This window comes from Colobus angolensis, unplaced genomic scaffold (genome assembly GCF_000951035.1).
Source record: "Colobus angolensis palliatus isolate OR3802 unplaced genomic scaffold, Cang.pa_1.0 Scaffold131, whole genome shotgun sequence".
NCBI lineage: Eukaryota > Metazoa > Chordata > Mammalia > Primates > Cercopithecidae > Colobus > Colobus angolensis.
In genome coordinates this window covers 2,141,700-2,158,108 of record NW_012114364.1, presented here as the reverse complement: position 1 = coordinate 2,158,108, position 16,409 = coordinate 2,141,700, and the positions used below count along the sequence as shown (strand labels likewise).

Sequence of the window (16,409 nt, the reverse complement as noted above, 5' to 3'; positions counted from 1 at the left end):
AACACTTTTTTTGTGTGACGGAGTCTCACTCTGTCATTCAGGCTGGAGTGCAGTGGCCTGATCTCGGCTCACTGCAAGCTCCATCTCCCAGGTTTGTGCCATTCTCCTGCCTCAGCCTCCTGAGTACCTGGGACTACAGGCGCCCGCCACCATGACTGGCTAGTTTTTTGTATTTTTAGTAGAGACAGGTTTTCACTGTCTTAGCCAGGATGGTCTCCATCTCCTGACCTCCTGATCTGCCTGCCTCCGCCTCCCAAAGTGCTGGGATTACAGGCGTGAGCCACCGCGCCCGGAGGTCTCCTGTGACTTAAAATTGACATTGGTAGTAGCGGTTTTGTTCAACCTCTCACTACCCTAAAAAGCTCATCATCACTGGCCATCAGAGAAATGCAAACCAAAACCACAATGAGATACCATCTCACACCAGTTAGAATGGCAATCATTAAAAAGTCAGGAAACAACAGGTGCTGGAGAGGATGTGGAGAAATAGGAACACTTTTTACACTGTTGGTGGGACTGTAAACTAGTTCAACCATTGTGGAGGACAGTGTGGCAATTCCTCAAGGATCTAGAACTAGAAGTCCCATATGACCCAGCCATCCCATTACTGGGTATATACCCAAAGGATTATAAATCATGCTGCTATAAAGACACATGCACACATATGTTTATTGCGGCACTATTCACAATAGCAAAGACTTGGAATCAACCCAAATGTCCATCAGTGACAGACTGGATTAAGAAAATGTGGCACATATACACCATGAAATACTATGCAGCCATAAAAAAAGGGTGAGTTTGTGTCCTTTGTAGGGACATGGATGCAGCTGAAAACCATCATTCTCAGCAAATTATCACAAGAACAGAAAACCAAACACCGCATGTTCTCCCTCATAGGTAGGAACTGAACAATGAGATCACTTGGACTCGGGAAGGGGAACATCACACACCGGGGCCTATCGGGGGGAGGGGGGCTGGGGAAGGGGTTGCATTGGGAGTTATACCTGATGTAAATGACGAGTTGATGGGGGCTGACGAGTTGATGGGTGCAGCACACCAACATGGCACAAGTATACATATGTAACAAACCTGCACGTTATGCACATGTACCCTAGAACTTAAAGTATAATAATAATAATAATAATAATAAAGATTTCTAAAGCACCCTTCAGAAGATGATGTAATCTCATCTGGTCCTTCCCTTGTGAGGCAGGCTGCTAAATGGTTTGAACACTGTCATGAAGCTCCCTGTAACTGCTCCACTATGAATCCATTTCAGCTTGTAGAACAAGACATATTTTTCCTCCTTCTTTTCCCTATTTATAACCTTAAAATTATAAATGTTTATTTACTCACTGGGAAAAATTTAGAGAATTTCAAAAAAATTACTCATAATCTTATTATCTAAAGATTTCCAATTAAACATATTGATCTTTTCTTTTAGACCTGTATTTCATTCACTTTTTAAACAGATTTGAATTATATAGTTCATCCTGATTTTCTCCCTCAATATTACATGTAGAGTGTTTTATTTTAAAAATTATCTGACAATATTTTATTTAATGGCTGCATAAATTTATAATAAATCCATAGGATAAAGTTTATCCTATGGAGTTACTATAGTTTTCTTAATTATTTAGACTAAGATTTAGATTATTTTCCATTTTAACCACTATAAAAATGCTGAATGAATCTAGTGTGTTAACATCTCTGCACATATATAAAGCATATTTTAATAATATAAATATAGCTAAAAGTAGACATACCCAGTACTTTATGATCTTAGTTTTGAAAAATATTTCTCTAGAAAACATACTCCAAGTTATACTTCAATTAGATAAAAATACGTTATATAACATTTGACAAGTATAATCATTCTTCAAAATCGTTGTCAATTTACCAGTTAAATATTCTGATTTGTTTTAAAAAGGCCAAATATTATGTTTTTTATTTATGTATTTGTCTATAAATTTCTCACTCAGGTCATTTTGTGTTCAAAATTTATTCCTTTGGGTGGGTTCTTAGTCTTGCTGACTTCAAGAATGAAGTCGCAGACATTCGCGGTTAGTGTTACAGCTCTTAAAGATGGTCCAGAGGAGATCTGGCCCTGTAAATAGGGATTTTGCCATTTGATGAGTGTTTTCAATATCCATAAGAGAAGTTTGGTGGAGAGTTTTAAGTATTTTCCACTGGCTGGCTTTGGATATAAGTACCTTTCCTTCTTCTGTTGTTAACCACCCCGAGGGGAGAAAACTATGCTCCCGTGAAAGTCCCCATTCTGTTTCAGTCGGAATACTGGGGCTTAATCTCTTGGAGGGGGTTGTTCCATACCAAGGGTCCTTCCATAGGTATTTCTAATGGGAGGTTTCGCCTGGCAGCAATTTTGGCCTCAGCATCTGCCCAACGGGTTCCTTCTGCCTTTTCTCCCTCACCTTTCTGATGTCTTTGGCAGTGTAAGACTGCCACCTCCTTGGGTTTCTGCACCGGGTGCAATAACTCCATAATTTCCTTGTGGTATTTAATGGTGGTTCCCCCAGAAGTTAGGAACTCCCTTTCTTTCCATTTTGCAACATGAGCATGTAGGATTAGATAAGCATACTTGCTATCTGTATACACATTTATTCTTTTTCCCTTTCCCAGTTCTAAGGCTCAGGTAAGTGCCACTAGTTCTGCTAACTGGGTGTTGGTCCCTGGGGGAAGAGGCTTACTTTAAAGTACGATTACATCACTAACTATGACATAACCTGCCCTTCATATCCCATTCTCCACAAATGAACTTCCATCGATATATAGGTTAAGGTAGGATTAGCTAAGGGGACTTCTAAGAGATCATCTCGGTGGCATAAGTCTGGACTATAATTCATTGGCAGTCATGCTTGATTGGTTCCCCATCCTCTGGGAGAAAAGTGGCAGGGTTGAGGGCCACACACATACGTATTTGAAGCACCAGTCCCTGAAGGGTATTGCCTGGTATCTAAGTAGGCGGTTGTCTGATAGCCATAAACTTCCTTTGGCATCTAGTATGCCATTTACATCATGAGTAGTCCAGACAGTGAGATCTTTCCTTGTGTTATTTTGATAGCCTCTGACACTAAGAAGGCCACCACTGCAACTACCCTTAAACAGTGAGGCCAGCCTTTTGATACTACATCAATTTCCTTACTTAGGTATGCCACTGGTTGTGGGGTCGTTCCACCAGTCTGAGTAAGGACGCCAAGAGCTGTTCCTGCTCTCTCTGTGACATATAAAGAGAAATTTTGTCCTGTGGGAAGGCTTAAAGCTGGAACTTGTACTAGGGCCTGCTTTAAGATTTTGAAGGCTCTTTCTGCCTCTGGTTCTCATTCTACTAGATGGGTATTTGCTCTCTGGGTCTTGTTGATTACAGTATAGAGGGGCCTGGCTATCTTATATGGGGATCCATAGTTGGCAAAAGCCGGTGATTCCAAGGAACCCCTGCAACTGTTTAAATATCTGAGAGTGAGGATAAGCCAATATAGGCTGTATTCATTCCTTGCTGGGGGCCCTGTTCCCTCTGGCTAACATTAGGCCTAGATATTTGACCTGCTATAGCAAAGCTGGGCCTTTGAACTAGAAGCCCTGTACTCTTGATTAGCTAGAAAGTTCAAGAGATCTAGAGTAGCCTGCTGGCATGAGGCTTCTGAACTGGCAGCCAAAAGTAAATCATCCACATACTGAAGGACCAGAGCGCCTGGACTTGAGAAGTGGCCTAGCTCTTGGGCCAGTGCCTGATCAAACAGGTGAGGGCTATCCCTAAACCCTTGGGGCAAGACCATCCATGTAAGTTGGGCCATGTGGTCAGTGGGATCCTCAAAGGCAAAGAGAAACTGGGAGTCACAGTGCAGGGGAATACAGAAGAAGGCATCCTTGAGGTCCAGAACAGTGAACCATTCTGCTTCCTCTGGTATTTGAGAGAGCAGGGTATAGGGGTTGGGTACAACTGGATATAGAGGAATAACTGCCTCAGTGGTGAGTCTAAGATCTTGCACTAGTCTCCATTGACCATTTGGTTTTTGTACTCCTAGAATTGCGGTGTTGCAGGGACTGCTGCATTTCCTTACTAAGCCTTGAGCTTTTAAATGTTTAACAGTATCCCATAATCCTTTATGAGCTTCAGGCCTTAAGGGATATTGCCTTTGATAAGGAAAAGTGGTGGGACCTTTTAGCCTGATTTGGACTGGGCAGGCATTTTTTGCCCTTCCAAATTGTCCTTCCAATGCCCAGACTTCAGGGTTGATTCCCTCCTCAAGTAGGGGACAACAAATGGGTAACCTGTTCCCCATATTCATGTAGATAATAGCTCCAGCTTTGGCTAATATAGCCCTCCCTAATAAGGGTGTGAGACTTTCAGGCATAACAAGAAAGGCATGTGAAAAGAGCAAAGTCTCCCAACTACAACTGAGGAGGTGGGAGAAATACCTGGTTGCAGGCTGTCCCAGGAGTCCTCGGATGGTAACGGACCTTGAGGACAGTCATCTGGGACAGGAGATTAACACTGAGAAGACTGCGCCAGTGTCCAGGAGGAAGTCAATTTCCTGGCCCTCAATGGTTAAATGTACCCGGGGCTCAGTGAGGGTGATGACATGAGCTGGCGCTTGCCCCAGGCACCCTCAGTTCTGTTGTTGGATCATCTGATTGGGGGCTTCTGGCCCAGAGAACCTTTGTCCTCTGGGGCGGTGCACCTTCCATTCATTGCCTCAGCACAGTGGACATGTGCGAGGGGGCAGCTTGTTTCTCATAGGAAAATCTTTTGTAAGGCATCCTTGTAAACCACGCTGATAACAAGCCCTACCGGGCAATTGGCCTGCTCCACTTTCTGTCCTCACTGAACCACCATGGTTTGTTTGTCTGAGGGCCATGACTAAGGCTGTGGCCTTTCTCTGACCTCACTTTCCCTTTTGGGCTTGTTCCTCTTGGTCCCTATTACAGAACACCGAGGTTTCCAGGTTTAATAATGCCTCCAGATTTTGTTCCGGGCCCAGGGCTCACTTTGGGAGCCTTCTTCTGATATCTGTGGCTGATTGGGTAATAAACTTATCTTTTAGGATCAATTGACCCTCGAGTGAGTCAGGTGACAGGGGAGTGTATTTTTTTAAGGCTTCCCATAGCTGCTCAAGGCAGGCAGAAGGATTTTCTTCCTTTCCCTGAGTTATGGTGGACATCATTGAATAATTCACGGGCTTTTTCCTAATTCTCCTTAGTCCTTCTAGAACACAGGTCAACAGATATTTACGACTCCAGTACCCATGATCTGAGTCGAAGTCCCAGTGGGAATCCATACTGAGGACAGCTTGCTGACTGGTAGGGAATTTGTCCCTTTCTTCGGCTGTCATTCTATCATTTACTTGACTAAGATACCAAGTATCTCCAAACTCTCAGGCTGCAGTTAAAGCCACATTCTTTTCATTAAAGGCTAGGGTTTGATCTAACAATAGCATGACATCTCTCCAAGTGAGATCAAAGGTTTGCCCTAGACCCTGTAGGACATCTGTATACCTATCAGGGTCATCTGAAAGCTTCCCCGGGTCTGCTTTGATCTGCTTTAAATCAGAGAGGGAGAAGGAGACATGTATCCAGGTTAGGCCAATTTCCCCTCCCCCTACAGCTTGAGGGGGACGTAACTGATAGCCCAGGGGGTTTTGTGGTTCTTTTGGAGACTTCTTTGCTTGTTTCCTTCTGGGCGGGGGAGATTAGAGGAGGCTTATCATTAATAGGAAGGGGAGCTATAGGAAGGCTAGGATATGGGGGTAAGCTGAGAGGTCCTCCTGTGGGATGTAAATTGCAAGCTTTGAATAGTTGTGTATTCTCCTTCAATGAAAAGAAAGCTTGGACATAAGATACTTCACTCCATTTGCCTTCCCTCTAACAGAAAGGGTCAAGCTGCAGGATAGTATTGTAATTCATACTTCCCTCAGGTGGCCATTTCTCCCCATCAGAGGGAGAATATTGGGGCCAGGTCATAGCGCAGAAAAAAATGAGCTGCCTCTTTTTCAGGGTTTGTGGGTCAAATTGGTTCCAATGGCTTAGGATGCATTTCAAGGGTGAGCCTGTTGATGCCTGAGTGTTTCCCATCTGAAAGAGAAACCCCATGCAGTTTTGGTTTGTTTGTTTTTCCCCCAACCAAGAACCCACAACAGTCCCTGGACCCTGCTGATTGGAATAGTTGTGCTCACCAATGCAGCAGCAGAAACACATCTTGCCCAAGAACCCGCAACAGTCCCTGGACCCTGCTGATTGGAATAGTTGTGCTCACCAATGCAGCAGCAGAAACACCTCTTGCCCAAGAACCTGTAAAGGTCCCTGGACCATGGTGATGGGAATAGTTGCACTCACCGACGCAGCAGCAGAAACACTAGTTTTCCTCCTAGACCACAAGGAGGACTGAGAAAGGTCGGATTTAGTGGCCCTTACCAATGCATTTTCAAAAACCTGCACCCTTGCCTGTCCTCCTAGACCACAAGGAGGACCCAGAAAAATCGGATTTAGTGGCCCTTAATGACACATTCTTGAAAATATGTTACAGTCCTAAGGATTCTCCTGTTAGTGTTGGGACTTAAAGATGTTATGCCCCAAAAATGAAGTGGAGAGCCACATCCTGATGGAGGGGAGGGATCTCCAGAGTTTGAAAAGTGATGCCTTTTGTCCTCACTTATATGAATAGGAAGTATACAATTTCTGAGGCTCCCCATATCCTAGCTTCAGGAATAGCTTGTTTTTAGGCCTGCTTGTCTGAGGAGAGATCCTAAAATTCCAGGTAGTACCCTCCCACCGACAGGGCTTTGGGCAAAAATTATGTCTTTCTGATTGGTGTGCCCAGGTGCCTAAAGAAGGTAACAGAGTCCTGAAGTTTATACTAGAAATCATTCTTATAGGAGAACCTAGAAAAGCACCAGAGTCAGGGAGTGGTTTTTAGAAGCAGGACTAGCCTCAGAGAAGAGAGGTGAGAGGAAGTTTGTCTGACAGGCATTAGGACTCAAGAGGCAAGGGTCAGCATAGATAGGATAGATGGGCGAGTCTCACTTGGGCAACATGACTTGGAGAGTTCTACTCGTGGCCACAGGGTCAACCAGCTCGTTGTCAGGACCCTGGAACTGAATGGCTTTCCTCTCTGTTGACCCTTGGCTCAGCCCAGAAGTACAGGAAAAGCAGAAGCTGGTTCCAGGGAAACCGATGCTCCCAACTCCGAAGAGTTGGGGGTTGTTAGAGAGCCCTTTCCCAGAAAGCCTGACACCCGTGTCTTTAGTCCAGTGGTCACAATAGTCGCTTTTAACTGGCTGACAGGTGCCCAGTATTTAGCCCCTGAATTCTAAGGAAAAATAGGACAGAACAGCAAGCAAAAGGGGTCTGATGGTACTTACCACTTGGTGATAGTCCCATCTGGGTTGCCAAAATGTGTCCTGAATGTATTTCTTCCAGTGGGTTATTGGTCTCGCTGACTTCAAGAATGAAGCTGCAGATGCTCACGGTGAGTGTTACAGCTCTTAAAGATGGTGTGTCCAGAGTTTGTTCCTTCAGAAGTTCAGATGTGTCCAGAGTTTCTTCCTTCTGGTGGGTTCGTGGTCTTGCTGACTTCAGGAGTGAAGCTGCAGACCTTCACAGTGAGTGTTACAACTTTTAAAGGTGGCACATCCAGAGTTGTTTTTTCCTCCAGGTGGGTTCGTGGTCTTGCTGACTTCAGGAGTGAAGCCACAGACCCTTGAGGTGAGTGTTACAGGTCATAAAGCTAGTGCAGACCCAAAGAGTGAGCAGCAGCGAGATTTATTGTGAAGAGCGAAAGAATAAAGCTTCCAGTGTGAAAGGGGACTCGAATGGGTTGCTGCTGCTGCCTTGGGTGGCCAGCTTTTATTCCCTTATTTGGCCCTGCCCATGTCCTACTGATTGGTCCATTTTACAGAGTGCTGATTGGTGCGTTTACAAACCTTTATCTAGACACAGAGTACTGATTGGTGCACTTACGAATCTTTAGCTAGACAGAGTGCTGATTGGCATGTTTACAATCCATTAACTACACAAAAAAAGTTCTCCAAGTCGCCACCTGATCCAGAAGCCCAGCCGGCTTCACCTTTTAATTTGTCATTTTTAAAATTAGGGTATGTCATGGAAAACAGTGATTCTGAATTGTCATTTGAAATTGGTCAGACCTTTATTTATTGTACTTAATAATTTTTTTAATATTATGAATCCTCCAATTCTAAAGAAAATCCCTCAGTGTTTCATACTTAACTAGAGGTAGATCAAGATGGTCACAGTCATGGGTTAATTATCATAAGAGTGATAATTCACTTCAAAACCATCTCTAAGTTTAACTGATCATACACAATATTTTCTGAAACATTCTAGTAAATGTAGTTTGCTATAACACTCACAGTTTTCAAGGTTTCATATCAAGGATCCTAAGAACTAGTAGGCTTTCCATGATTACAGGAAAACTCTGCCCTCTTTAGTAAAGAGATGGCCAGAGGACCAATTTCATTGTGACAAGAAACAAGAGATTTAATTTAGATTGTGTAGTAACTAGTATGTAAATATCAGTAACCTTTCTTATCTATCAAAAGAGGCTAATGGTTAATCCTGTGTTTTGTGTTCTCAAAAGCACTTAGGGTCAACGGTGTGTCATTCTTTCGAAAAGTAAGTGAAAAACAGAAGGCACAGGATCTGTAGTTTAACTTTAATCAAGACTAAGTCAAAGTGGTCTAGGTCCTATAAATTTATGTTACAGATCTTAGCTTTTCTATTATTGATCTGTAAACACTTCTTATGTCAATTACTTCAGACTTTTCTCAGCATAGTTGAAAATCCCATGTATTTGCTTTTTAGTTTTGTTTCTGTGGATGCATAAGAGTTTTTAATTACACAGGAACTTATTTGTTTTCTTCTACTACTTCTATATGAGAAAGTCCTTCTTCATATGGTTAACTAATATTTTCCAATTTTAGTGCCTTACGAAAACTAACTCCTTTATCAGCTATTGCGTGATGTGAAGAATAATTTTATACATTTTCTGAGTGGTAATGACAAATAAGCCACATACGGTGGTCTCAAATTTCCTAGGGCCCCTTCTAGTCTATTTTCAATCACTTGTTTCTTCTGATAGTTTTAATTGCCATTGTTGTAAAGTGTACCTTAAATATCTGATAGAGCAATTCTACCTTAACCATTTGGTCATTCTTTCCCCAAGAGATTTTCAGCTAGTGCTATTTATTTACAGGATAAATTTTGGAGTTGTTTAATTTCCTCTACATCCCTCCAGAAAAAAAATTCCATTGGGATTTCGTTGGAAAATATATTTTTAATTTGTGTTAATGAGTTATATCTTTCAGTTTTAGAACATGGTACTTTTATCTATGCAAATGTTTGTGTGTTTGTATGTATTCGTGTGCTCACATATGCAACTTGATAAACTTTCATAGTTTGAACAATAAATCTCAAATTTAAGGTTATTCCTAGTTATCATATGGCTTTTATTGCTAAATGTAATTGAAGTAATTTTCCCCTTATATCTTCTACATTTTACTGCTATGGTTTTAAGATTACAATTGCTATATAATTTGTATCTATTTTTTCTAATTTATAGTAGGAACTCAATATACAATACATTTTAATATTCAATTTTCCTTGTGTTCTTGGGATAAATCCTATTTGGTTCTGTCAAATGTTCATCAAATAATCTGCTGAGGTCAAGCATTGACTTAACCCGGAGGTGGTTGAGAGTATACTACCCTGGCACAAAGATTATTTTCAGCAGAAAGCAATTGAAAAAAAATATAGACAGAAGAAAAACTCTCTGCCCTCCCACACTCTCCACTAGGAAAGGCAGAACAATTCTTAGAGACAAATCTAGACTCTTATCAGCCCAGAGACGACACCAGAAGAATCTACATAACAAATCTTTCTAAAGAAACCTTAGTTTTCTACAACTGTCCCCAATATATTCACCTCCTACAATATGCCACCCTAGAAGCTCAAGGTCCTTTGCCTTTAGAAGCTCAAAGTCCTTTTCCTTTATTTTGTCACTTCTCTTATTTATTGTTCTTTTGTTAAAATGTTATATAAGCCCAAGTTCTAATCACTTCTTTGAGTTACTCACCACTGAATTTTCCCATATAGGCATGATATATGTGTTAAGAAAATTCAGTTTTTCTTTTTGTCTTTTGTCAGTATCATTGCCAGAGTTCCAGCCCATGAAGCTAAGATGGTCTGAGAAACAAAACAAAAAACAAAAAACAAAACAAAACAAAAACTTCTCTACACCAACTAAAGGAAAAATCTCTATCTCTCCTCCAACTACTAGTACTCTCAGTACTTCACCTCTCACACCAGATGTATGGGATTTTTTCCCCCCACAACAACTGGGTATCTTACAATTCAATTCCATTCTTATCTACCTTGGGTTAGCATGGACTGTACAGGTTAAGAGCTCAGTTTCACAAGACTGTCCTCACTCCCCAGTTCAGATGCCAATTGCAAGTCCAGGTTGTCACATGTGCTACTGACTGCCCAGCAATAAATCAGAGGTTCCCACAATCCCCACCTCAGGTTTGATAATTTACTAAAACAACTCACAAAATTCAGGGAAACACTTTACTTGTGTTTACCTACTTATTACAAATGATATAGTTCAGGAACAGTCAAATGAAAGATGTATATGGCAAGATACAGAGTCTGGGCACAGAGCTTCACTGTTCTTTCTGGGTACATCATCCTCCCAGCACCCTCCGTGTGTACACCAACCCAACTTTCTGAACTCTCCTTTTGGGGTTTTATGAGGGCTTCATTACATAGACATGATCAATCACATCATTGGCAATTGCTGACTAAGTCAATTTCCAGTCCCTCTCCCCTACCCAGAGGTTGGGCTATAAGTTCTAAACTTCTGATCACAGGATTTGTTCCTCTGGATAGATGGGTAGAAGAGAAATATTTTTTTCCTTCCCTATACCACAGAGCTTGTAAACCCTATTTAGAGAAATTGGCAAAGAGTCATAAAACTTTTGGGGAGAAGGAAATAGAAAATAGTATGTTTTGCGAATTAGTTCTAAGTAAAGAACAGATATATAGTTGATTAATATTGTAAGTGATAACTGACATTGCTAATGTACTCTTCCTTCCCTGTCCCCTTCTTTATTTCTTTGTTTTTCCAATCTTTTTTTGCCCTGTCACCCATAGAAGAGGCAATAGGGAGACAATCTAAAGTTTTCCTCCAAGCAGCACAATTTTAAGAACAGGAATCAGAATAAATATTTTTAATCCAAACAAAACACAAGCTTGGTTTCTTAGTATTGATTAACATGCCTTCTCTTATTTAATTCTCAAAACAACCTCATGAGGCAGTGCATGGTAACAGGTGTTCTGTAAGGCAAGAACGGTAGAAGTATACATAATTTTCGTAGATACTGCAGTCTCCCCACAGGAAGCTGTGGTCTTAAAGCTCGGTGCTCATCAACATTCTCCTAAATAGAAACAGAAATATTCTTAGTGCACTTACTTCTAGGACAGTATTGTAAATCTGAAGAATAAAAAAGACAGCAGTTTAGCAATTGACTTTTTTATCCGCTCTGAGAGGACCCTACCTGCATGGAGAGTGACACCTGTATCTGGGTCCTTCTTAGGAAAGCAAAGGCCAGCAAAAAGCCATACATCCTCTTTTGCTAGGCTTTTACTTCATTTCACATTTATTTCTTGATTAAGTAAACTGGGAATTCATAGACCATAGTGTTTATGGTGGTGGGATGTCTCCTCTCACAAATGAGGAAACTGAGTCTTAGAAAGATTTGAGATCATTCCCAAAGTCACTTAACTAGTATGTGGTAGAACAGAGATATGGACCCAGAACCATCAGATTTCAGAACTGTGGACTTCTATATCCCATGGTGTCCAGAAATCTTGGTTGATCACCCAAAATGCTTTTCCATTTCCTTTCTCTCTAGTCACCCTCTGGTCAGGCATGGCCATGTGACAATTCTGGCCAGAGATTTAAGTCTGCTACAGGATTCTTGGAAACATGTTTGCTTTCCTGATAGGGATAATCCTCCCTGTCCCTTCTTTCATCAATGTAATGAGGAGAACTGAAATAGCCATTATGCAACCATTAGGAAAAGCCAAAATAATTGAAGTACCTTTAGTGCTGGTGGAGTTCAACTGTTGAACTAGCAGTGCGCCTGCATTTCTCTTTGAAGATAATGAGTTTAAATCACAGTATCCAGGTTTATAACTACTACCAATTCATAAACTCATGTAATGTCTTTTGCTGTGATTATTTTGCCTTATTAATTTTATGGTCTTAATTTTCTTGTGTTTTTGTCTAAAACTACTTCGTTCATTCTTTATTTTTAGTATTTCTGAGCAAATTTAATCTAGGTGTGATCCATGTAGGAAACATTGTTGGACTTTGTTTTTAACTAAACCTGAGATTTTATATCTTAGTTTTAAATCTGACAAAAGTTTAACAGTAAGTCTATTTCAACATCCTATAAGAAGAGACTAGTGTATGTCACTTGTAAGCCACATATTGAATATAAAACAATCTAAACATGCTTCATAAGAGAAAATCAGTAGCATAGTGATTCATGGGAAACCAGTTACCTATTAATTTTTTTCCTGGTCCAAATCCTTCATAAACATGCAGATGACCATGACAGACCAAAGTTGTTGACTTCATCGGGAAGTTGATAATATTAAGCTGAATGATGTGATTTAAAGGGGCTACTAACCTCCATTGGCAACTATGGCACAGATGAAACAAAGTCAGAAATTCTTTCTAAACAGAATATATTGTTAGTTATTTTGCTCAGAAATTAATGCATCAATGTTATTGACCCCCAGTGAGCCTTAGTTTTTGTGTCTGTTTCCTTATGGTTGTGAGAGAGAAAGATTTGTTCTTTAAATTATATCAAATTTATCAACTAATACCTAATTTGCCAAAATTTGTAAAGTTCACACATTATGGTGAATGGTTGACCAATTGTGGATATTGTTTTAAATTCTGATTGAAAATTGACAAGATCTGAAGGATGTACATGTGCCAGAATTTGCCCCAAACTCCCATGCATCATTTATTAAGTATCTACTATGTGCCCAAATAGTTGATATACATTGTATCAGCCTCCAACATTCTTTGTAGAGATTTGACTTTTCACTTTGCTAATACATGGTCTATTTTGTTGAGAAAGTACAATTTATAAACAAGAACATTCTTACATTGTTTTGTTTTGTTTCCATATTAAAGGCCGTAGATTAGGGGTTACCTAAGAGTATGTTCTTTATGGAAAAGAGGTGAAGAATAATGTTTTAAGCAAATACCAAGGGTTGATGTCAGTCAACCCATTTTTTCCACACACTTCTTCCATTATAATAATCATTCCTTCCTTACCTCATAGTAGTTCTGTGAGAATTTCTTGGGATCTGCATGATCCCTTCTGGCTTGGTCAGAAGAATATCCTCACAAGGGACCAAGTGCTCTCTGTTTGAACTTTGGGAAAGTCTGGTTATTTTACTGTCCTTTGGACCTAAAAGAATAGGAAGCAGAGAAAATGAGAATCAAACCAATGTTTAATAGGCTTCTTATATGCCTTTTCAGATCAAGGTAAACAGCTCTCTTCCCTAATTGTCCTGGGAAAACAAGTAATTATTAGGAGGTGGTTGGTTTCACTGAAAATTTTCTCCATCTTAAATATTCAAAAGGTACAGGAAACAAGCACATGTCTCAGAATGATCTCTGACATAGCCTAGGGTCTATGGAAGATTACAGGACACAGCTATGGATAATACCTGTTAACTGCCTAATTCCATCTGAAAGTAGTATTCTTAATATATTCTTCCAAGAGAAAACTTTCATATGATATAAATGCTTTATTACTCATTTAACTTTTTCCAAATATGCAGTATACACAGGTCTAGAAAAATATATTCTCAGCAATGCTTTTAGGTGCCAAGGGGAGAAACTAGGTTTCAGTTGTCTATATCAAGAAGAAAAAAACCTCACTAATTACATGTTCTAAAGTTCAATCTGACATCTCTGAATTACATCGCTTACACTTACAATGCTAGAATATAATATTTGTGTAGTTTTTTTCAAAACTTATTCTAATTTTTTATTATATCATTACAAAGAAAATTCTAATCAGAGATAATAAATTGTCCACAGCCAATCAACCAGCTAAGATTTAGAACCCAAATCTTCTGAGTCACAAGAATTACGGCTGCACAAACCATTCTTTGTGGTATAAAACTGCAGCCACAGACAAAAGTTATCTTGCAACCAACATATCTTAGCCATTTTCAGAAATCATATACAATTCAATCAAGTTCTCTATTGAGCAGTTTCCCTTTTGGACTTGATCAAATCTTAGGTGACTTAAGTAGATTTTCCTTTCAAACACATACGAATTTCCCCACAGAAACATAATTTCTTTCAAAATGCTGTATATGTTTTGAAATATTCCTAAATAGAGTAATATTGATTTTTTTAGCCTTTACAAGTTTATAAAAAAACCAGACATACCTAGGACTTTCAAGACTATATAGCTTATGCCAAATGCACCTTGTACAAAGGACTGGAATGTCACCCTCACCAGCGGTCCAGGACTCATGAAAGTCATTGAGTAAAGTCTTCTCCCATGTAATCCACCTAGGTTAAAAAGTGAACTCTAGTAAAAAAATAAGAATGACAATTTTACAGCAGTTTCTATATTTTAGGCAGAGCAATTAATTTAACCCACAAGGTAGGCATTGATTCCATTCTGTAAAACGAGGAAACAGGATTCCAGAACACAAGTGACTCGCTCAGCATCACAAACTAGTGGGGTGGGAAGTTAGGATCTTCAACTTGGGTCCATGTATCTAATATCCATCATTATCTACTTTGTTGCAGTGCTTCCTGAAGGACAGTAGGTAGTAAATTATTTTATCTTTAAAATGACTGATACGACATTTTTCTCCGAGAAAAGTAACCTACTTATTAAAAATACCTCACCATGAAGATCTATGATGGAAGACATTTTCTACTTGAAAATGTATTATTTGCCTATAGTCAGTCTTTTATTGATTGCTTTGAGAACTTACGTCAAAGATAGAAGGGAAAATTATAATCATAATTCTGACATGATTCAGAGGGCTGATTAAGCATGTGTGGAAAGAACCTGTGAGTTTCTTAGGATCAAACTCTTCTACATTAAGAATAATTCAGTATCTTTTTTTTTTTTTTTTTTTTTTTTGAGGCGGAGTCTCGCTCTGTCGCCCGGACTGGAATGCAGTGGCCGGATCTCAGCTCACTGCAAGCTCCGCCTCCCGGGTTCACGCCATTCTCCTGCCTCAGCCTCCGAGTAGCTGGGACTACAGGCGCCCGCCACCTCGCCCGGCTAGTTTTTGTATTTTTAGTAGAGACGGGGTTTCACCGTGTTAGCCAGGATGGTCTCGATCTCCTGACCTCGTGATCCGCCCGTCTCGGCCTCCCAAAGTGCTGGGATTACAGGCTTGAGCCACCGCGCCCGGCGAATTCAGTATCATTTTGTAACATTTATTTAAATGTCACCTGCTCAGAAAGATATCTGCTGATTGTACTATATACAACTATGTGGCACCTACATCCCAGATACTTCTTTTCTCCTTTCCCACTTTATTTTTCCTTCCTTAGTTCTTCCATCTAAGATGCCTTATATTTTATCTTATTATGTGTTTTCTCCCTGCTAGAATATAAGCTTGATAAGGGCAGAAAATTTATTTTTTTCACTACTGAATCCTCAGAACCAAGATGACTCAGTCCCTGGCTAATAGTAGGTGCTTCACAAATACTTGTAGGGTGAAAGGAGGGAGGGGATAAGAGCCAAGAAAGAGAAAAGAAGAAAAACATTCATTGGCATTTTAAAGTATACAATGGTGAAATGCTATTTGAAGAATGAACTAATATTTCTTTGTAGCAAATAGAAGTGAATGTAACTTTTAAATGAATTGCTACCTTTAACAGGGAGAAATAGCATTTTACAGTAAAGAATACTATATAATTTAAGTAAAGAATGGTATTTCCATTATAGGCTTGCTATTCTCCTAGATGTAATCTGAAGGGACAGAGCAATTCCACAAAGTTCAAGCTGACAATTTCAAAAATTAAAGAAATGCTAGGTTGGAAAATTATAGGGATTCCTCAGGTAATCTACAATGAAGTCAAGCATGGTTTTCAATAAGCAATAATGATAAAGGCAAGTTTCCCCAGAAAATGTGTCTCTCTGTATAAGAATATAGTATATTATAGAAATAGTGCTATCAATTCGGAAAAAAAAGACTTTTTAAAAAGAAAGTAGCAATAGAGTCACTTTACCATATGAGAAAATATATTTCAGCATGATTTTGAAAGTTTTTTTTTTAAATTAAACATTCTGACCTCAGAATGGGAAATA

The 16,409-nt window shown here is 39.8% G+C and overlaps 1 protein-coding gene across 1 annotated transcript in view; it reads right to left on the bottom strand.

Moving 5' to 3' along the window:
• OVCH1 (ovochymase 1) overlaps positions 1-16,409 on the bottom strand; it is an 81,269-nt gene that overhangs the window by 14,107 nt on the left and 50,753 nt on the right. The window contains 5 exon segments of the mRNA XM_011934145.1: positions 10,089-10,164; positions 10,167-10,205; positions 12,601-12,740; positions 13,388-13,523; positions 14,519-14,644. Coding sequence (XP_011789535.1) covers positions 10,089-10,164; positions 10,167-10,205; positions 12,601-12,740; positions 13,388-13,523; positions 14,519-14,644 — 517 coding nt within the window.